This window comes from Phyllobates terribilis, unplaced genomic scaffold, assembly GCF_046119375.1.
Source record: "Phyllobates terribilis strain yellow unplaced genomic scaffold, ASM4611937v1 Scaffold_1__5_contigs__length_1240528914, whole genome shotgun sequence".
Classification (NCBI taxonomy): Eukaryota; Metazoa; Chordata; class Amphibia; order Anura; family Dendrobatidae; genus Phyllobates; species Phyllobates terribilis.
In genome coordinates this window covers 52,023,781-52,046,628 of record NW_027362761.1, presented here as the reverse complement: position 1 = coordinate 52,046,628, position 22,848 = coordinate 52,023,781, and the positions used below count along the sequence as shown (strand labels likewise).

General features: G+C 37.7%; 1 protein-coding gene across 4 annotated transcripts in view; it reads left to right on the top strand.

Annotated features, from left to right (window-relative positions):
* The window catches only part of CPLX1 (complexin 1), a 291,961-nt gene that overhangs the window by 220,934 nt on the left and 48,179 nt on the right, over positions 1–22,848 (top strand). For all 4 annotated transcript variants that reach the window (XM_073662067.1, XM_073662039.1, XM_073662049.1 and 1 more), the window contains one exon: positions 11,055–11,230. In XM_073662067.1, coding sequence (XP_073518168.1) covers positions 11,069–11,230 — 162 coding nt within the window. In that variant the 5' untranslated portion in view covers positions 11,055–11,068. The remainder of the gene's footprint in view (positions 1–11,054; positions 11,231–22,848) is intronic.

Genomic DNA, 22,848 nt, shown 5'->3' with positions numbered 1-22,848 from the left:
CTCTGTACGCCGTGTATTCTTACACATCGCACTGACAGTTCAATCTTCTGCTAGCTCTTTACTTCTGATCGGAGCCAGCGAGGGAGCTCAGTGTCACTGTGCATATTGCACAGTGACAAGAATCTACTAAGCATAATGTACATCGGAATTGACAACCGATGCATACTCAGTAGAGTAGGGACTGACCAGCCCCTGAAATGATGCTCAATGGATTAGATTATGACATCAAATAGGTAATCATTTAGGATTAAAATTAATTTGTGTTTCAATCCACCCCTTTAATTGAAACAATTATAACATTTAAGAATTAATGAGAAACAGCTAGGTGAGCTTGTAGCAGACATCTTCATGTCACAGGCCATACACCAAGACGAGGCTGTATACAGCAACAAGACACAAGATTGCATCAGCAAGGTCTCTCACAGGCTACAATTTCAAAGCATACTGGAGATTCAAGATGTGCTCTTCATTGTTTGTTGAAAAAGCACAAAGGAATGGCCAATGTTGAGGACTGTAGATACAGTGGTTGGTCTTAGAAACTTAGTGCAGTTGATGAAAGACATATTATGCTTAGATCTTTTCAAAGACTGAAGATTCCCTGAAGTGCAATCAGCTCAGTAATTGCAGCAACCAATGGGACCCAGCTACACCCATCTATTGGTTGGAGAAATCTAGCCAGACATAGTCTTCATGGAAGAATTGCAGCCAAGAAGCCATACATGGAAACAAGGCCAAGAAATTCAACTATGCATAAAAAAATATAGGAACTGGGGTGCAGAAGAAATGGCAGCATGTATTCATGATTCATGAGTCAAAATTTGAAATATTTGTCTGAAAAACTGAAGAGCAGTAGAATAATATATGTCCGCAGGCAACAATGCATTTCAGCAAATGGAGTTGGAGATTGGGCAGAATTAATTTAGCCCTCAATGCTGTGAAGTACAGACAGATATTTATCTATCATGCAATACCTTGATTGGCTCCAAATTTATTCTGAATAAAGACAACAACCCCAAAAATACAGCGATGGTCAGTAAGAACTATTTTTGGTATAAAAAAGCACAGCCTGATCTTAACGTCTTGGAATCCCCCTGCCAAGGTCCGTCACAAGCCATGTTAATGTGTTCCTAAAAAAATTTCTGCTGTCTTGAAGGAAAAGGGTGGTCACCCCAAATATTGATTTGATGTAGATTTCTCTTTTGTTAATTCACTTTGGATTTTTTTCATTAATAAAAATAGCGTACTCAAACTACTAGATTTGCTGCAAATGTAATAAAAATCAATAATGCTTACGGTTTTTCCACATTTGCCTAAAATTTTAGCACATTACTGCAGGGATGTGGAGTCAAAGTCGGTGTCCATTTGGTGGAGTCGATATACAATGGACCAACTCCGAATTCTAAAATATATAATAAATTGGGTTCAGTAGTACAGTGCTGGATGTGCTGTAAATGTTTTCATAAGAATTATGAAATTATGAAATGTCCTATAAATGTCTGTTCTGTTCCTGATCTAAGGATCTCGGCTTTTAGTTGAGATGAATCTGTGCTGCACTTTATGTACACGCTCAGGAGCGAGGCAGTGCTGTGGAGTCAGAGTTGTGGAGTCAGGCGTCAGGGAAATTGAGGAGTCAGTCGGTGGTTTGGCTTACCGACTGCACAGCCCCGCAGTACTGTATATACTGTATGTCTGTCTCTACTATGTGTATATATGTGTGTTTGTGTATCTATGTGTGTGTGTGTATATATATATATATATATATATATATATATATATACAGTGCCTACAAGTAGTATTCAACCCCCTGCAGATTTAGCTGGTTGACACATGCGGAATTAACTTGGCATTGTGACATTTGTACTGTAGATCAGCCTGGAAGTGGGAAATGCACTGCAGCAAATTTTGTTTTGTTTTTTTTTTTTTTTTTTTTTAAAACGTAAAAAGTTAATTCAGAGTGTCATTTATTATTCAACCCCTCAAACCACAAGAATTCTGTTTGGTCCCCCTAAAGTATTAAGAAGTAGTTCAGGCACCAAGAATAATGAGCTTCACATGTGTGGATTAAAGATCTCTTTTGCAAGCCTTTTCTGACTATTTAAGACCCTCCCCAAACTTGTGAACAGCACTCAGACATGGTCAACATGGGAAAGACAAAGGAGCATTCCAAGGCCATCAGAGACAAGATCGTGGAGGGTCACAAGGCTGGCAAGGGGTACAAAACCCTTTCCAAGGAGTTGGGCCTACCTGTCTCCACTGTTGGGAGCATCATCCGTAAGTGGAAGGCTTATGGAACTACTGTTAGCCTTCCACGGCCAGGACAGCCTTTGAAAGTGTCCTCCCGTGCCGAGGCCAGGCTTGTCCGAAGAGTCAAGGCTAACCCAAGGACAACAAGGAAGGAGCTCCGGGAAGATCTCATGGCAGTGGGGACATTGGTTTCAGTCAATACCATAAGTAACGTACTCCACCGCAATGGTCTCCGTTCCAGACGAGCCCGTAAGGTACCTTTACTTTCAAAGCGTCATGTCAAGGCTCGTCTACAGTTTGCTCATGATCACTTGGAGGACTCTGAGACAGACTGGTTCAAGGTTCTATGGTCTGATGAGTCCAAGATCGAGATTTTTGGTGCCAACCACACACGTGACGTTTGGAGACTGGATGGCACTGCATACGACCCCAAGAATACCATCCCTACAGTCAAGCATGGTGGTGGCAGCATCATGCTGTGGGGCTGTTTCTCTGCCAAGGGGCCTGGCCATCTGGTCCGCATCCATGGGAAGATGGATAGCACGGCCTACCTGGAGATTTTGGCCAAGAACCTCCGCTCCTCCATCAAGGATCTTAAGATGGGTCGTAATTTCATCTTCCAACAAGACAACGACCCAAAGCACACAGCCAAGAAAACCAAGGCCTGGTTCAATAGGGAAAAAGTCAAGGTGTTGGAGTGGCCTAGTCAGTCTCCTGACCTTAACCCAATTGAAAACTTGTGGAAGGAGCTCAAGAATAAAGTCCACATGAGACACCCAAAGAACCTAGATAACTTGGAGAAGATCTGCATGGAGGAGTGGGCCAAGATAACTCCACAGACCTGTGCTGGCCTGATCAGGTCTTATAGAAGACGATTATTAGCTGTAATTGCAAACAAGGGTTATTCCACAAAATATTAAACATAGGGGTTGTATAATAATTGACCCACACTTTTATGTTTAAAATTTAATAAAATTCAACTGAGCAACATAACTTTTTGGATTGTAAGATTTATGCTTCTGTTCATAAAACCTACTCTCGTTTGCAGTTTGAAGGCTCTAACTTATTTGCATCTTATCAAAGCAGCTAAATCTGCAGGGGGTTGAATACTACTTGTAGGCACTGTATATATACACCTTCTCATTTAAAGATTTTTCTGTATTTTCATGACTTTGAAAATTGTATATTCACACTGAAGGCATCAAAGCTATGAATTAACACATGTGGAATTATATACTTAACAAAAAAGTGTGAAGCAACTGAAAATAAAGTGGTCTGTACTGTGTGTGTGTATATATATATATATATATATATATATATATATATATATATACACACATATATATATTTAGCACAGTGTTTTAAAAAATTGAATAAGTACTTTTTTTAGATTTACATATCGATACACATATATATATATGTGTATATATATATATATATATATATATATATACAGTAAAGACCAAAAGTTTGGACACACCTTCTCATTTAAAGATTTTTCTGTATTTTCATGACTATGAAAATTGTACATTCACACTGAAGGCATCAAAACTATGAATTAACACGTGGAATTATATACTTAACAAAAAAGTGTGAAACAACTGAAAATATGTCTTATATTCTAGGTTCTTCAAAGTAGCCACCTTTTGCTTTGATGACTGATTTGCACACTCTTGGCATTCTCTTGATGAGCTTCAAGAGGTAGTCACCAGAAATGGTTTTCACTTCACAGGTGTGCCCTGTCAGGTTTAATAAGTGGGATTTCTTGCCTTATAAATGGGGTTGGGACCATCAGTTGTGTTGTGCAGAAGTCTAGTGGATACACAGCTTATAGTCCTATTGAATAGACTGTTAGAATTTGTATTATGGCAAGAAAAAAGCAGATAAGTAAAGAAAAACGAGTGGCCATCATTACTTTAACAAATGAAGGTCAGTCAGTGTGAAAAATTGGGAAAACTTTGAAAGTGTCCCCAAGTGCAGTTGCAAAAACCATCAAGCGCTACAAAGAAACTGGCTCACATGAGGACCGCCCCAGGAAAGGAAGACCAAGAGTCACCTCTGCTTCAGAGGATAAGTTTATCCGAGTCACCAGCCTCAGAAATCGTAGGTTAACAGCAGCTCAGATTAGAGACCAGGTCAATGCCACACAGAATTCTAGCAGCAGATACATCTATTCAACAACTGTTAAGAGGAGACTTTCTGCAGCAGGCCTTCATGGTAAAATAGCTGCTAGGAAACCACTGCTAAGGACAGGCAACAAGCAGAAGAGACTTGTTTGGGCTAAAGAACACAAGGAATTGACATTAGACCAGTGGAAATCTGTGCTTTGGTCTGATGAGTCCAAATTTGAGATCTTTGGTTCCAACCATCGTGTCTTTGTGCGACGCAGAAAAGGTGAACGGATGGACTCTACATGCCTGGTTCCCATCGTGAAGCATGGAGGAGGAGGTGTGATGGTGTGGGGTGCTTTGCTGGCGACACTGTTGGGGATTTATTCAAAATTGAAAGCATACTGAACCAGCATGGCTACCACAGCATCTTGCAGCGGCATGCTATTCCATCCAGTTTGCGGTTAGTTGGAGCATCATTTATTTTTCAACAGGACAATGACCACAAACACACCTCCAGGCTGTGTAAGGGCTATTTGACCAAGAAGGAGAGTGATGGGGTGCTACGCCAGATGACCAGGCCTCCACAGTCACCAGACCTGAACCCAACTGAGATGGTTTGGGGTGAGCTGGACCGCAGAGTGAAGGCAAAAGGGCCAACAAGTGCTAAGCATCTCTGGGAACTCCTTCAAGATTGTTGGAAGACCATTTCCGGTGACTACCTCTTGAAGCTCATCAAGAGAATGCCAAGAGTGTGCAAAGCAGTCATCAAAGCAAAAGATGGCTACTTTGAAGAGCCTAGAATATAAGACATATTTTCAGTTGTTTCACACTTTTTTGTTAAGTATATGATTCCACATGTGTTAATTCATAGTTTTGATGCCTTCAGTGTGAATGTACAATTTTCATAGTCATGAAAATACAGAAAAATCTTTAGATGAGAAGGTGTGTCCAAACTTTTGGTCTGTACTGTATATATATATATATATATATATATATATATATAGCAAAGCTTTTTGTGTATTTTTAGCTTTTTTCATATGTAGCTTTATTAATTCAAGTAAAACAGGGGAATTCATAAATAAACCTACAACACATAGATATGAGTCTCACAATATCCACAACTGTGAAAATGATAATCAGTTGGAATATTTTCAGTGCCAAGCAAGCTGTAAATAGCAATAAGGACCAATGAAAATTAATGAGTCACAAGAGATGTCATTGCCAAACCTCAAATATCTACATGTAGGTCCCAATTCATTAAAGGGGTTGTCTGGTCTTAAGCTACAAGTCTGCAGGCACTCTGTCTGACTGCAGACCTGTAAATCCTCACATCACTTGCACTGCACACTGTGAGGATTCTCCGGTGCCAGGAGCTAGCTGTCACGTGATTGCAAGTATGCAATATGCATACTCCTGGTCACATTCTGACTAAACTGTCTCCAGCTTTACTAAATACACTTACATTGAGTGAGGCAGCACACATATAGTAGGAATGTGCCTCCGGCAATGAAGAACCTTCACGGCATGCTCTGCACACGATGTGAGGATTCACATGTCTGCAGTCACGTAAAGTGAGTGCAGACTTCTAACTTATGACCAGACAACTCCTTTAAACCTGGTGTTGTACATACTAGTCTCAATGAAGAAGCGTAGTGTAATAAGAGGCGCCTGTTTCATTAAAAGATGCATCTTACATGTGGTGTGCTCCTCCCCAAAAATCTTATTCCAGTTTTGGGTGTGAGGTATGCTGCAACTGAACTTGCAGTACACTCCAACCACTTAGGTAGAGCAGGCTAAGACTAAAATGAAAATGCCAAAAGACACAAAATCTCTTTGCAACTTCACGTTGCGCAAAGATATTGTGACTTTTTAAAGTGGTTTACACCAAAAAATAAGCGTAAACATCTTAATGAATCAGCCCCTTTGTGTAGTAATGCTTGTCAATTCCAATAAAATACTCTCTTATCGATTCAAACATACATTATGTACCCAGCAGTTATGCATACCGTATATATAGTAAACCGAAAAACACTAATTAATTTGAACACCACATGCAAATAATGGCACATACAGTATTGATCATCTATTTACTCATGATACCGCCATAGTTCTATTTATCCAAATATGATTAGACTAGGTAAAAGCAACAAGTGGACAGCAAGCATAGGTGATGACATGCGATGCTGCACCCACTAGTCTCTGCATATACCATAAACCTACTGGCCAGTAGGGTCTGCAGTTGTGGTAGCAATTACCTATTCAATAACATGCTCTACACCCTAATAGAATCCATACAGACCCCAAGATTGTCAGCAGGGTTCACCTGAATTCCATTTTTCTATTCTTATTTCAGAATAGAAAAGCAAAACTTGGAACACTAGTGTGAATTCAACCTAGGGGTAGGTTCAGACAAGCAAACTTGTTCAGAAAATCGTTCAGAGTTTCCTCAGATTTTTTTCTCACTTGTCATCCATGTGCAGACCGTATTCAAACCATTTTTTACAGCAGCAGCTCTTCATCATTTACAGGACTATTTACAGTTTCCCATGTTACATAATTGCAGGGTATCTATAAAACAACGGATGCTATATTGTGGCTCCGAACAGTATCTGATTTTTTTTTGCGTAAAGACTTAATTGGGAGAGTCTCATCTGATTTATGGAAGAAGCTAGTGCATGCTGCAATTTTTTTCGCATCCAGAATCGGTCAATGAAAAACATTGCTCATCTGCACTGTCCCATTGAATAACATTGGTCCAAGTGTGATCCATTTTTTTAACAGATAGCACTCAAACTGAAGCTATGGTCATGTGCACAAGTCCTAAGCGGTTATTTATGAATTGTTATATGTATATACCTTTATATCTCCAGGTCGGCATGTTCTGTTTTTATATTTTGAATAACCAATGCACCTTAAGGCATATCCATTTTATATAATAGTGTATTTTTTGGGAACATTAAAATCATAAATTATTTATTAAAATGCAATCCTACAGCTAAATGTGTACTAGTCTATAGTCACAGGATCATATTCTATTAATATGCCATAAAAAAATTCCAACAGTTTGACTGCATCTATAGCATTGTTTTTTAGACGACTTGGTCATTAAACTACTGAAGTCTACAAAACAAAGAGGTTAAAGGATTTGTCCCACAAATAAATCTTACATTGCTCTAATAGATAATGAACATTTTTGCATTTTTTTTTAAAGTGAAGCATTTAATAGAACACTATGTGTAGATGTTTTTGATATACAGTATACTTGGTATGGCACCCTCTGCTCTTTTTTCGATTCCTTCTCCGATTGGCCACCTAATATGTCCTATGTTGATGGTCACACATGCTCAATAGCTCAGTTCCACTGGATCCCCAGAGGAATGGCTTTAATAACACTGACTGCAAGACAGTAATTAGTTATATTATATGTTTGTCTATTTTGTAAATTGTTTTTAATAGAGAGCATTAAAGGGGTTTTCCCACAATCAAAAGTTAATTTTAATCATAGATCTTGGAATAATAATAACTTCCACTATTGGATGAGTTGAAATAAAATGTTCCTGTGCAGAGATAATCTTATACTTGTGCCAGCTGTAATGGCTGTGTCTGACCGTGTATGGAACATGGTCTGATCATACCACATCTCCTGGGCAGGAGAGGAAGCAAAAGAGTATACAGACAGGATAGCACGGGATCACAGCTGATTCTTTTTGTGAGGTAAAACATTTCCCTGCCTGTTTTTAAACAATGTTTTATTTCAAAGAAAGAATCAGTTGCGATCCTCTGCTGTAATGTCTGTATAGTCTTTTGCTTCCCCACCTGCCCAGGAGCTGTGGTATGATCAGACCATGTTCTGTACAGGGTCAGACACAGCCATTACACAGTACACAGCAGGGGCACATTTATAAGATTATCTCAGCACAGGAACATTTTATTTAAACACATCCAGTTGTGGAACTTATTATTCCAAGATGTACTGATTAAAATGAACTTTTGTTCGTGGGAAAACCCCTTTAACTGATGTGTAAAGTGCTGTGGAATATGTTGGCTCTATACAAATAATATTATTATTACTTTGAAGAGATGTGTTTGTACGTTGATATTTTATTGCATTATATTTTATCCTCAACAGTAAATCTGTAGTGTAGGACAAAGATGGTGGTTTCAGCATCCCGTGATGATCAACTTGCTTTATTATTGCATAGTATATGTCTAGGTCTTTATTAAGCTAAGCTAAGATCCAGACATATACTAGGGGCTCAAAATGTTTCTGTATTTGTGATGCCAGAATAAAGCAAGTTGATCATCATTGGATGCTGAAGCCATCTTCATTTACTTGGATTTTGCTTGGGAAAAAGGGATCATCCCACATTTGTCATTCATGCACCTAAATGGTATTGAAGCTTGATATTGTCTGAAGACCACTATTGTAATTATAAAACACATACTTAAACTTTTCTCACCACATATACAAGTATTGCTAGGTTTATTTTTATACACACTGATTTCCCATCTGTCAATAGCTAAGATGAAATACCGTAACTCTTTGTGAAATCTCTAAGCATTAGTTAAATGAGCATTTTTGTCATGTGAACTAGTTCAGCAGCATGAATGATGCATGATATGAAGTCCCAAGACTAAGAAATCTATGAAATATTTCATCTAGAGCCAAAAATGCAATTTATTTTAATGGGTTCAGAAAACTACTTACCATTATCTTCTCGATACTGTATTTCATTTTTGATAGATTTCAAGAAGAAAAGGTTGTAACAATGTAAAGCATTGATCTTTTTGACCTGGGGTTTGCAAGCAAATTCCCTTTATCTGCTGTACAGATGTCAGGTGAATTGAACCAATCATTCCGACATTAAAATTATAGTATCCCCAAGGCTAACATGTCGGTGCTTCTTCCAGATGTGGAATAACATGGAAAAATCTCATACAAAATAAAAAACTCTTGCTGAAGTTATACTCAGTCATATGGTGACATGTCAGGAGAGTTGTCCAGATCTATACATTTTTAAAATAAAGAATTGTTATTCATTTTTTCTTTGAGTAATACAATAGCAACTAAATAATAAAGCTATTCCAGATTTAAAGTGTACCTGGTAGGATAATATTGCTGCACAAACCCCATCACTCATTATGATGGTTGTGCTTAGTTGTAGAAGAACAGAAAACATACTAGAGAAGAAATTGGGGAATAATACTATAGTGAGACTCATGTTGCAATGGGAAGGCAACTGATTGATCAGAGTGCATAGCACAACCAAGAAAATACCACCCACTCTGCATCATATGTTGCACTACATTTTGCTGGCTGGAGAATGATTTACCTGATGATGTCAGTGAACTCGTTCTGACAGGTAGAATTTATAACTTTTAGCTTTCTTCTTCTGTGCTTCTCTTGAAGACATCAGCTGAGAAGATCTCAGAAAAAGGAACATAATTTTTAAAAGCTTTCCTGTAAAAAAATAGCACGTTGATAGATAATAATCAGTTAACTCATTTTGCAGACCGCGAAACACAGAGGCTGTAGATGGCAAATAGTGGAAGATTACATATATTTAAAGGGATTGTCCCTCTAACTAAGGACATATTAATCAATAGATCTTGGAATAAAATAAGTTTCACAATTGAATATGTTAAAAAAAATGTTCCTGTGTTGAGATAATCTTACAAATGCGCCCCTGCTGTGTACCGTGTAATAGCTGTGTCTGACCGTGCAGGAAAATGGTCTCAACATACCACATCTCCTGACCAGGGAAGGAAACAAAAGAGTATACAGACAGAATACCATGTGAACATAACTGATTCTTTCTGTGAAGTAAAACATTTTGTTTGCCTGTTTTATCACAGGAGTGAGTGTTTCTGTCGCATCTCCAGCTCTCTGAACTTATGATAAATCAAGTCAGTGACATATGAGCTAAGAGGTAGCCGGAGCTACTACCTCACTGACTTGATTTATTATGAGCTAGCTTAGGAAACTGGAGATGCAGCAGAAACCCTCACTCATGTGATAAAACAGGCAGGGTAATGTTTTACCTCATAGAAGGCAGTAGCTGTGAGCCAGAGCTATGTCGTCTGTATACTCTCATTACTCTCTTTTTCTTCCTCTGCTTGTCAGGAATTGTGGTATGTGCAGGCCATGTTCCTGCATGGTCAGACACAGCCATTACACAGTACACAGCCGGGGCACATGTATAAGGTTATCTCAGCACAGGAACATTACATTTTTTTATCACATCCAATAATTTATTATTAATCCAAGATCTAGTGATTAAAATGTATTGTTCGTGGGACAACCTTAAGTAAAAAAACAATGTTCCTGAAGAAAAGCATACACTTTAAAGATTTTTTTGGAAGTTGAACAACCCATTTCCTTTTCCTCTGATGAGATGATTGCATGTTCACAATATTCTACATATTCTACCACTGAAAGCAGCCATCCTGTCCTCATTTTACCTGTTGGTATACTTAGTGTAAACTTATATAAATAGTGGCTTGTTGATAAAGTATTTAAAGCTTATTGTAATAGGTATAACACATGTACACGCTTGAAGAATATGTTCTCGACCTACCAAAGGCTAAAAAAATCAGCAAATAAGATGAAGAATTCTATATGTAGTAACTTGAGTTATTAAATATACTAGAATTATTAAGAAATTTACATTTACTAAATTGCATCAATTTAATTTCTAGGTGCTACAAAAGACATGGGAAAAATGCTTGGGGGGGACGAAGAGAAGGATCCAGACGCCCAAAAGAAAATGGAGGAACAGCAAGAGGCTCTACGTCAGCAAGAGGAAGAAAGGAAAGCAAAATATTCAAAGATGGAAGCAGAGAGAGAAGTAATGAGGCAAGGAATCAGGGATAAGGTAAGCACAGGAAAATGAACTTGAACATGTTGTGTATGTAAAAATACTAATTGTCAAGCAAAGCTATAAGTATTATCTATACATGCCATTGTTTCCTGCTTCAGTTCTGTATATAAATCTATATTCTAATACATAATAAGCATAATAGTATAGAAAGCATTAGAGCTGGCGCATACAATGCAAGCACAACAGACATATTTTTGTAATCCGGTTGTATTTCTAGAAGGAATCAAGGGCATTACTTTCCACTTAGACAGCAATTATCATGAGGTGATAATATATCCACCATGACAAGTGCTGCAACATATACAATGTTTTCAGATTTATTAGGCAAGTGAGTATTTCGAACATTCTTCATGATAAGTTTTCTGCATATTTTCCACCTCCAAGCTGTATAAATGTGAATGCTTATTGGATGAAGCAGATCAGGTGATGTGTATTCGTGTAATGAGTGAGGGTGAGGCCTAAGGATGCAACACTCTTTTTCAAGGTGTGTAGAATTATTAGGCAGCTTGGTTTCCTCAGTCAAAATTGGCCAAAAAATAAAATAAATTTAACTGACTCTGAAAAGTCAAAAAATGTTAAATATCTAACAGAGGGATGCAGCACTCTTGAAATTGTGAAAGATTAACTGTTGGTTTAATTTTTATTCAATGAATCAATAATAAACTTAAAAATATGCAAGTTTGTAATATAACTTATCAGGGAATTTGGCTTCTTTCTCTGTCAGGACTGATCATTCATCTTTAAAATTCCCAGTTTACTGTGAAAATCTGTATTCAGTGAAGATTGTTACATTACAGAGTTAGGAGATGACAGTTACGACTGATAAGAACGGTGTATAGAGGAGGAGGAAGGAGTATTTCTATCTCTAGCCTCCCCCCCCCCCCCCCCACTCCCTCTACATAGAATCTTTTCAGTAGCAACAGCCATCTCCTATCTCAGTAATGGGAAAGTCTGTCTTCAACGAATACAGATTTTACCCATAAATTGAGAATTTTGAAAATGAATGACCAGTCCGAACAGAGAAAGAAGCAGATTTCTCTGATAAGATACAGTGACATGTAAACGTTTGGGCACCTCAGGTCAAAATTACTGTTGTTATGAACAGTTAAGCAAGTTGAAGATGAAATGTTCTCTAACAGGCCTAAAGTTAAAGATGACATATTTCCTTTGTATGTTAAAGAAAAAAAAAAGTCATCTTTAACTTCCTTTTAGAGATCATTTCATCTTCACCTTACTTAACTGTTCACAGTAACAATAATTTTGACCAGAGGTGCCAAAACTTTTATATGCCACTGTATATTAGAAAGTTGCTTCATTTTTATGTGTACTATTGATTTATGAAATGATAATTAAAATGATGGTTAAACTTCAAAATATTGAGGCATAATCACAGAACCATCAAAAGTTTTGTTGAAAAAAAGCTGCACATTAACTGCCAAAGATTTGAGAAGAATCAAACGTGACGCGATCTGGAACCCATTATCCACCAGTGAGGACATATTCCACAACTGCAACCTCCGTGGAGTGCCAAGAAGTACAAGGTGCTCTGTGCTCAGACATGGCCAAGGTAAGGGAGGCTGAATCCTGACCACCACTGAACACACAGAAGTTGAAACGTTGAGACTGGGCCAAGAAATATCGGAAGACAGATTTTTCAAATTTTTATGGTCTGATGAGATGAGAATGACTCTTGACCAACAAATGGATGGCCCCATGGCTGGATCAGTTAAGGGCACAGACCTCCACTTCTACTCAGATGCAAACAAGATGTGGGTGGGCTACTGCTATGGGCAGTTTTATTAAAGATGAGCTAGTTAGGTCATTTCAATTTGAGGATGGACTCAAAATCATCTCCAAAATCTACTGCTAATTTTTAGAAGACACTTTATTTAAGCACTGGTACAGGAAAAAGTCTGTATCTTCCAAGACAACCATGATTTTTATGCAGGACTGCTTGTCTAGCCAGTAGAGGTCTTAAATATTTACATGGCCCTTTCCTCACTTGATTTAAACCCTATTGAGAACTTGTGAGCCCTTTATAAATGGGAGATTTACAGTGAAGGAAAATACTACTACACTCTGAACAATGTCTGGGAGGCTATGGTTGGTACTGCCCAAAAAGTTGGATGATGGAAGGCTTATGAGTGTAATTGATAAGAAGGGTGGCTAAATTGGTCACTGATTTTTTTTTATACTTTCAGACATTTATTTTTATATATTTTGAGGTGTTTGGTTATTATTCCCACTTTAACAGATGAAAATTAACAATGGACATGGGAAAATTTCCATTTTTCATTTAGCCCAATAATTATGCACACGTAGGTATTCTACTAAGAAAAACAAAATCTCAGTTTTACTTTTTTAAATATTCAGGTTTATTAACCATTTGGATGGACTGACAGCTCTGTAGCTGTTCAATAATAAAATTACAAAAAATACAAATTGCCTAATAATTGTTATAAAGGTGTCTCTTCTCTTGGACCTCTCAAGTTCTCTGTTATGCCTATTAGAGGGCAATTTCAAATGGAGACTGCTCGTTTAAGGTTCTTATGCCCTAAGAGGGAAAACACCTTTAAAATATTTAAGGGAAAGCGATAAGAAAAAACCTTTATATCCCTAAAATTATCACCAAGAACTTGTTGTCTTTCATTATACGTAAGGTGTTGTAAGTGAAAGATCTGCAATCTAATTTAAGCAGGAGATGTATCCAAGGTAGGAAAAGTATAAATGCAGCAACTGCCATACATCTTCAACCAGTATTTGATGCCTATTGTAGCTATTGCATACCAAAAGCCTTATGTTTGTCTAGTGAGTTGCATGTTTAATCTGTAATCTTATTTGATACCCAAAATTGGACATGTTGAGCCTGATTGATTAAAAGTGGTGTTTTGCATGCCAATCTTAATAAACAGGACTGCTGGAATAAGACACACCTAACTCATTAAGAAGCCCTTGCCACTTAAACGAATCAGGAGCATCTTATAACTGAAGTTGGCCTCTGCCAGAAGTGTTACTCCAATCAGGGACTGAATAATTTTTTTTTTGCCTTTCATAATCCAAAAAAGAAAATATGTTGTGTTCTGCTAACCTCATGCTTGACTCCATAACGGGCCAATAAATTAAGAAATGGTACTTGGACAACGAAATCTATCTAGGAAATGGAGAAACACTGTAATTAGTTCCCAAAAGATCAAGGGTAAGTAGTCCTGAACTCAATTCCACAATGAAATTAATATAAAAAACTTTTACATCTATATTATCATATAACAAAACTCTTAGGTAGTGGTCATGTCTATAATTATACCCATTAACCCTAAAATACCCAATATACAAAACAAGTAAAATACAATGTAAGACAGCAAGTCAATGAAATGTATAAATGTGATAAGACTCAAAGTCAATCAGTATTTCAATATTTTTTATTGAAATACAAAAAGTATATATAAAAAGTGACATTGCATGAAAATGGGATACATAAGGGAGGCAGCCAGCTTTACTAAAATTATTCACATAGAGTGCGACTTTACTGGAAAAATAATAAAAAGATATTCATGTGTTACCGAAGTGAAGGAATATTGAAGAACATGCAGTCACCCATGACCCGACGCGCGTTTCGCATGTTGCTTCACCTTGGTAATACATGTATATCTATTTATTTGACTAGTATAGGCACTCCTTATGTGAATCTAGCTAAGTAGCACTTTAGTATATGTACATACTTTAAGTCTTTATATGTGTTTTTTGTGTCTGCATCTCGCAGACACAAATATGTATATTTATAATAACTATGGTATACTATGATTGGGCTTCCTCCCTTTTATATACCATTTTCGTGCAATGTCACTTTTTATATCTTAATAAAGGTGTTATTTGTACTGATTGACTTTGAGACTCATCACATTTATAAATATCACTGACTTCACTTCTTACAGCGTTTTTTGCATTTTTTGTATATTTGATACTCAATCCATATTATGTTAACAACCAACACACCATAAAAAAACAGAACATTCTGAAAAATGTGACTTAGCCTACATGTTTTCAACCAATGTGTCTAAGCAATTTTTATTGTGCATTTGTTTTTAACATAATGATAAATAACATAAACATTTTTATAATTTTAATTCCATTGTGAGTGGAGTTCCGGACTACTTACCCTTGCTCTCTTGGTAACAAATTGCAATACATTTTTGTCATAATTTACACAATTTGTGCAAACTTTTTGCAACATTTGAAGGTTTTTTACTCCAGAATAGTGATGAAAACACCTTCATGAATAAGGGCATGGTGTATTCCTATAATTGTCCAACTGCTCTTTATGGAAATCATCTAGAAGTAGTTTCTAAGCTTTTAAGCTACTCAAGATGAAGAGTTTTACCTAGCCGTAATTCTCCATCTATCAGTTTTATTGATTTGTTTTCTTTTAATCTATAGTATTTATTGTCTATAACTTCTATGTTTTATGTAAACCTAGTCTTGTTGCTACCAGTGAATTCTAATGCATAAATAAATGCATTTATAGTGGTTACATGACCCAAATTCAAATAACTTATTCAAGCAGGTTTAAGAATGGAGGTTGCAACACTCATTAATCACTCTCTGATTTTTAGGTCAGATTCACACCATGCAGTTTAGTACAATTTTTGATGCTTCATTTTTTTAGCCTATGCCAATAGATCATTGAAAGTATAAATATAAGATTTTAGGAAAATACATTAAACACTACATAAAGTATCACATTGTATGAAAGCATATTAACATTGAGACCTCCATAAACACACAGTTTATTGTAGACCGTTTAATAGGAATATATTTGTAATTAGAAAAAAAAACAAGACTGTGCTTACTCCTATGTTAAAGGGAACCTGACAGGAGATCCATACTGCTTGAATCATTTGATCACGCTCCCTTAAACTGACAGGTCTTTATCTATATTTCACAGCTATTGTGAAATATAATGACACCTTTTCATGCTTTTTATGCCATACAGTGCCTTGAAGAAGTATTCATACCCCGTGAACTTTTCCACATTTTTTCACGTTACACCCACAAACTTAAATTTATTTTATTGATATACCAACACAAAGTAGTAAGTATTTGTGAAGTGTAAAGGAAATGATACATGATGTTCTAATTATTTTAAAAATATAAATCTGAAAATTGTGCATTTTTATTCAGCCCCCCTGAAGCAACAATTTGTAGGACCACATTTCGCTGCAATTACTGCTGCAAGTCTTTTGGGTATGTCCCTACCAGCATTGGACATCTAGAAGCTGAGATTTTTACCCACTCTTCTTGGCAGACTAGCTCTAGCTCAGTGAGCTTGGATGGAGGAGTCTGAGAACAGCAATTTTCAAGTTTCGCCACAGATTCTCAATGGGATTTAGGTCTGGACTTTGACTGGGCAATACAAACACATGAATATGCTTTGATCTAAACCATTCCATTGTAGCTCTGGCAGTATGTTTAGGGTCGTTGTCCTGCTATAAGGTAAACCTATTCCCCCGTCTCAAGTCTTTTGCAGCCTCTAACAGGTTTTCCTTAAGGATTGTCCTGTATTTAGCTTCATCCATCTTTCCATTAACTCTGACCAGCTTCCCTGACCCTGCTGAAGAAAAGCATCCCTACAGCAAGATGCTGCCACCATCATGTTTGACAGTGGGGATGGTGTTTTTAAGGTGATGTTCAGTTTTTGTTCTCCACCACATATAGCATTTTGCATTTAGCCCAAAATATTCCACTTTGGTCTCATCTGACCAGAGAACTTTCTTTCATATGCTAGCTGTGTCTCCTATACATGGCTTTTTGCAAACTGCAAACAAGACTTCTTATAGCTTGCTTTCAAAAATGTCTTTCTTTTTGCCACTCTTCCAAAAGGCCAGATTTGTGAAGTATACGATTGATAGTTGCCTGTGGATAGATTCTCGCACCTGAGCTTTGGCTCTCTGCAGCTCATCCACAGTGACAATGGGCCTCTTGGCTGCTTCTGTAATTAGTGCTCTCCTTGCTTGGGATGTTCGTTTAGGTGGACGGCCATGTCTTGGTACATTTTGCAGTTGTGCCATATTCTTTCCATTTTTTGATAATGGATTGAACAGTTCTCCATGAGATGTTCAGAGCTTGGGTTTTATTCTTGTCCGCAACTTTATCCCTGATCTGTCTGGTGTGTTCCTTGGTTTTCATGATGCTGTTTAATTCCTAATGTTCTCAGACAAACCTCTGAAGCCTTCACAGAACAGCTGTAGTTATACTGAGAATAAATTACACACAGGTGGACTCAATTTACTAAGTATGAGACTTCTGGAGGCAATTTAATACTCAGGATTTTATTTAGGCATATCAGACTACAGGGAGGCTGAATATAAGTGCACGTCACAATTTTCAGATTTATATATTATTAAATATTCAGAAAACAATGTATCATTTCTTTTACACGTCACAAATACTTGTTACTTTGTGTTGATATCACATAAAATCCCAATAAAATACATTTAAGTTTGTGTTTGTAATGTGAAAAAATTTTGAAAAGTTCACAGATTCTGAAAACTTTTTCAAGGTTCTATATTTCTTACTCCAGTTAAGTCAATGGGAGAAATAGCCAGAAGAACAGAAAAATAAAAGTAATGGTACCTGCTGCAGTTTAAAAGCATGTGTCCTACAAATTGTGATATTCTTAATTCCTTAATGTAAGTATAAGTGAGAATAAATGGCATTTGTTCCTATGTAAAATATTTTTATTAGGGTATTCCGTAATTAAAAATGATGGACATTGCTTTGGGTCTGGGAAAAAAAGGAGGAGCATGCAAAAAAAAATGCACACACAAAATGCAGAAAATTCTACCCAATAGAAACAAACTAGAATGTGACCTTTTCAGTGTGTAGGCACCTACCCACAATTTGGGGTAATGTAATGTCAACCTTAGAAACCTGAACTCTTTGGGAAAGGGTTTAAAGTTCTTTATAATGTACTATAAATTGCATTCTGCTGCAATCTGCTAATATTGGAATACTAAAAATAAAATGTATTTTGTTGAAAAGCACATGCACATTATTATTTATGTGGGTGCGTAAAATTGCTTTCCCTTATTAAATGCAATGGTATTAACACAGTTTATTTATGTCTTGCATCCCAAAACAAGGCAATTAATCCTCTTTCAAGGACATGCAGATTGTTCCTTTGTGCCCCAGTGGCTATTTATGCATCCACAACCACCAGTGTATGCGTCAGATACAGATTGTAATTACGGAGCCATTTATTCAAGCCTCTTATCAGCACATAATATAGAAATCCTGGCTCCGTGGAATAGGAGCTGGATAGAACCACTTCAGAATAAGCTTGAAGACTTGAGTTGTATTTAAAGGGTTAAAAATATTTTGAAAGCACATTGGAATAAAATTTGAATTGTACGTTTCCTAAAATATTTATGCCATTTATTTACTTTATTATTTTTCTTTTTTTTTTTTCTGATGAAGTTGCTTGGTTGAATTTATTCCAAAGTCCTCTACATATTATCTTCTATAATCCTACAAAAACAATAGATGCTACGTCTTAGAAAGCCAAATGCAAAGCTTGGAGCGGCACATTGATTTTTGCCTATTTGTTTATCTTTTCCACTTCTCCTAGGGGATTGATTAACACTTATTCTGTCCAATACCCGGAGGAGTGTCTAAGCAACTGAGCTATGATTTAAGCACCTTGTCAGACAGAACAAAAGTTTCACTTTAATTCCTTTCCTTTGGCTGCTCTCTGTAAAAGATTACTTTTGAGAATTTAATTTGCAGTGTATGCAAAATACATGGACGCAACTGGAAAAATACAGGTTTAGAGATCGGTCTCGGAAACTGCAGTGACTAGTGGACGCTTCAGTTACAGTACATTTGCTTGTACTTTACACGTTGCTAAGAGGATCACATTGTAAGGTGTTAAATAATAATAGACATATAAATTTATTTATGAAATGTTACCAGTGGGAATTTTGTAAAATTCAAATAAATAATCTACCATGTATGTGTATCTTGTACATCAGTGTTCTGCAGTACTGGCAAAATGATGAGCAAAGACAGTGGCCTGAAGGGAGTTGTTCTTGGAATGTGAACTAGAGCGATTCCAAAGATGTATATTCTTCTTATGTTTTCATATTCTGCTGTTGAGAAATAGATTACAAAAAATTTGGCCTAACAATGGGCTCACCTCCTGAATTCCATAGTTTCCCCAACCTTACTTATTACGACTGTTTATGGTAACTTCATGCCACCAAAGGCAAAAGATCACTGTGGTAGTCAGTGAATGACCACTGTGGTGAGATTGGGTTACGTTGCATGGACTGAGAATGGGAGAAAACGATACATTTCAGAAAAAGCACTGCATGATATTTAATGTTTTAATATTTAAAAAAAATTGGACCTAATTTGTCTAGAAAACTTGAAAAAAAAACATTAAACCAGACCATTGCGGATGCATTTAAAACCACAGATATTATTGATATTCATCAAAGGATTAAAACCTCTACATATTTTATGCATTGTGCAAAAACATAAAAAAATAAAATAAACTGCTGCAATGCTACCATGAATAAGGCATAGCAAGTAAACAACATGGTTCCCAAAGACCGTTTACCAGAACTTTAACCCCATGGCGATACCATACGTTCATGCCAGGTTTGTGAAGCTGAAGACTCATTCACACATTTAAATTTTTCAAGTACGAAAAAATGGACCGATTATTCAGATTAGACTTTGCTCAGAGTTTAGTCCGAGTGTCATCTTATTTGTGGAGAAATAAAAAAAATGTCTCTACCTCCTCCATTCAGACAGTCTGTGAAAATTAGGCAGCACTCAGATGGAATCAGAGTTTGGTACGATTTTTTCACGGACCCATTGGCTTGCATTGCCAATTTTGATCCAACCCTCAGATCAAAATTGGACATGTTTCCATGATTTTCTGGAGAAAAATCATGGACATATCAATGTGAACATAGAATATCACAGGTACAGTGGGTACGGAAAGTATTCAGACCCCTTTAAATTTTTCACTCTTTGTTTCATTGCAGCCATTTGGTAAATTTTAAAAAGTTCATTTTTTTTCTCATCAAAGTACACTCTGCACCCCATCTTGACTGAAAAAAAACATATGTAGAAATTTTTGCAAATTGATTAAAAAAGAAAAACTGAAAAATCACATGGTCATAAGTATTCAGACCCTTTGCTCAGACATTCATATTTAAGTCACATGCTGTCCATTTCCTTGTGATCCTCCTTGAGATGGTTCTACTCCTTTATTGGAGTCCAGCTGTGTTTTAATTAAACTGATAGGACTTCATTTGGAAAGGCACACACCTGTGTATATAAGACCTCACAGCTCACAGTGCATGTCAGGCCAAATGAGAATCATGAGCTCAAAGGAACCCCCAAGGAGCTCAGAGACAGAATTGTGGCAAGGCACAGATCTGGCCAAGGTTATAAAAGAATTTCTGCATTACTCAAGGTTCCTAAGAGCACAGTGGCCTCCGTAATCCTTAAATGGAAGAAGTTTGGGACCACAATAAGTCTTCCTAGACCTGGCTGTCCAGCCAAACTGAGCAATCGTGGGAGAAGAGCCTTGGTGAGAGAGTTAAAGAAGAACCTCAAGATCACTGTGGCTGAGCTCCAGAGATGCAGTAGGGAGATGGGAGAAAGATCCACAAAGTCAACTATCACTGCAGCCCTCCACTAGTCGAGCCTTTATGGCAGAGTGGCCCGACGGAAGCCTCTCCTCAGTGCAAGACATGGCAAAGCCCGCATAGAGTTTGCGCAAAAACATATGAAGGACTCCCAGATTATGATAAATAAGATTCTTTGGTCTGATGAAATGAAGATAGATCTTTTAGGTGATAATTCTAAGTGGTATGTGTGGAGAAAACCAGGCACTGCTCATCACCTGCCCAACACAATCCCAACAGTGAAACATGGTGGTGGCAGCATCATGCTATGGGGGTGTTTTTCAGCTGCAGGGACAGGACGACTGGTTGCAATTGAAGGAAACATGAATGCGGAGATACAGAGATAGCCCTCTTCCAGAGTGCTCTGGATCTCAGACTTGGCCGAAGGTTCACCTTCCAACAAGACAATGACCCTAAGCACACAGCTAAAATAACAAAGGAGTGCCTTCAGAACAACTCTGTGACCATTCTTGCCTGGCCCAGCCAGAGCCCTGACCTAAACCCAATTGAGCATCTCTGGAGAGACCTGAAAATGGCAGTCTACCAACGTTCACCATCCAACCTGACGGAGCTGCAAAGAAAAATGGCAGAGGATCCCCAAATCCAGGTGTGAAAAACTTGTTGCATCATTCTCAAGAAGATTCATGGCTGTACTAGCTCAAAGGGGTGCTTCTACTCAATACTGAGCAAAGGGTCTGAATACTTATGACCATGTGATATTTCAGTTTTTCTTTTTTAAGAAATTTGCAGAAATTTCTACATTTCTGTTTTTTTTCAGTCAAGATGGGGTGCAGAGTGTACTTTAAGAAAAAAAAATGAACTTTTTAGAATTTATCAAATGGCTGCAATGAAACAGAGTGAAACATTTAAAGGAGTCTGAATACTTTCCGTACCCACTGTACGAGTGCTATCCACGGATAGCTCTGGTATGAAAATCGGATGTCTGAATGAGCCCTAGCTCTTTGCGCAATCAGCCATACATTTATGGAAGGGGTATGGAAGAAGTGTATGGAGCGGTACTTTACTTTTTGTATTTTACAGCTCCATACAAAAAAAAGCAATGCTAGCAATGGCTGGGAGCAGAGATACCCACCATCCTTGAAGTATAACAGTTAGATGCCTTAGATAATCACGACCATTGCATCTAAGCAACTAGACCATAGTTAAATAAGGCTGTTACGCTGGCGTGTCCTTTAATAAAATAAAATAAAACTTAAAGGACACGTCGGGATCCACCGGGCTGCAGAGGAGCTGCAGCAGCTGAGTCCCAGAGGAATGTTCAGCTAAGCACAGAGAAAGAAATAAACTAGTGTGTTAAGTGCACACACAAGTAGTAACTAAACAAGGTACAATGCTGGGAGTTAACAACACTCCAGAAACAAAACTAATAAACTTCTGCACTGCAAGACACTGCTGTGCAGAGCAGGAAGGATTTGGCAGCATGAAACGCCTGAGCACTAGATGGCGGCGTATAGAGCTGCAGATAGCTGTAGGCCAGGAAAGGCCTGGAACCTAAGTTCCTAAAGAGGAGGAGGATCTCTGCAGCACCCAACACATGGGTGTAAAAGCGGCAGTGTGACCACACATACAATGGTGGACCCTGGAATGCTGGATCGGTAGCGAGGATGCCTCCGTGGCGTGAACACCAACCGGTGAACCAACACGGTAGAGCGTGCTGCTCACAGCATTCCCCTAGTCCTGTGTGATGGCTAGGATGACTAGGGAGCTTTCAGCAGGAACCCTTGACAACAACTCACACACACTGCATTTACTGCCAGAGACCACGCCCCAGGTTAGAAAGAGATAGACTAGGCACTGGGGCGGAGCCCACAGAGCCCTTAAATACACTAGAGACATCCCCAGCCCCCCAGGACAACCAACCACGCTGTACCAGACAGCAGGGGGCGTGGCTAA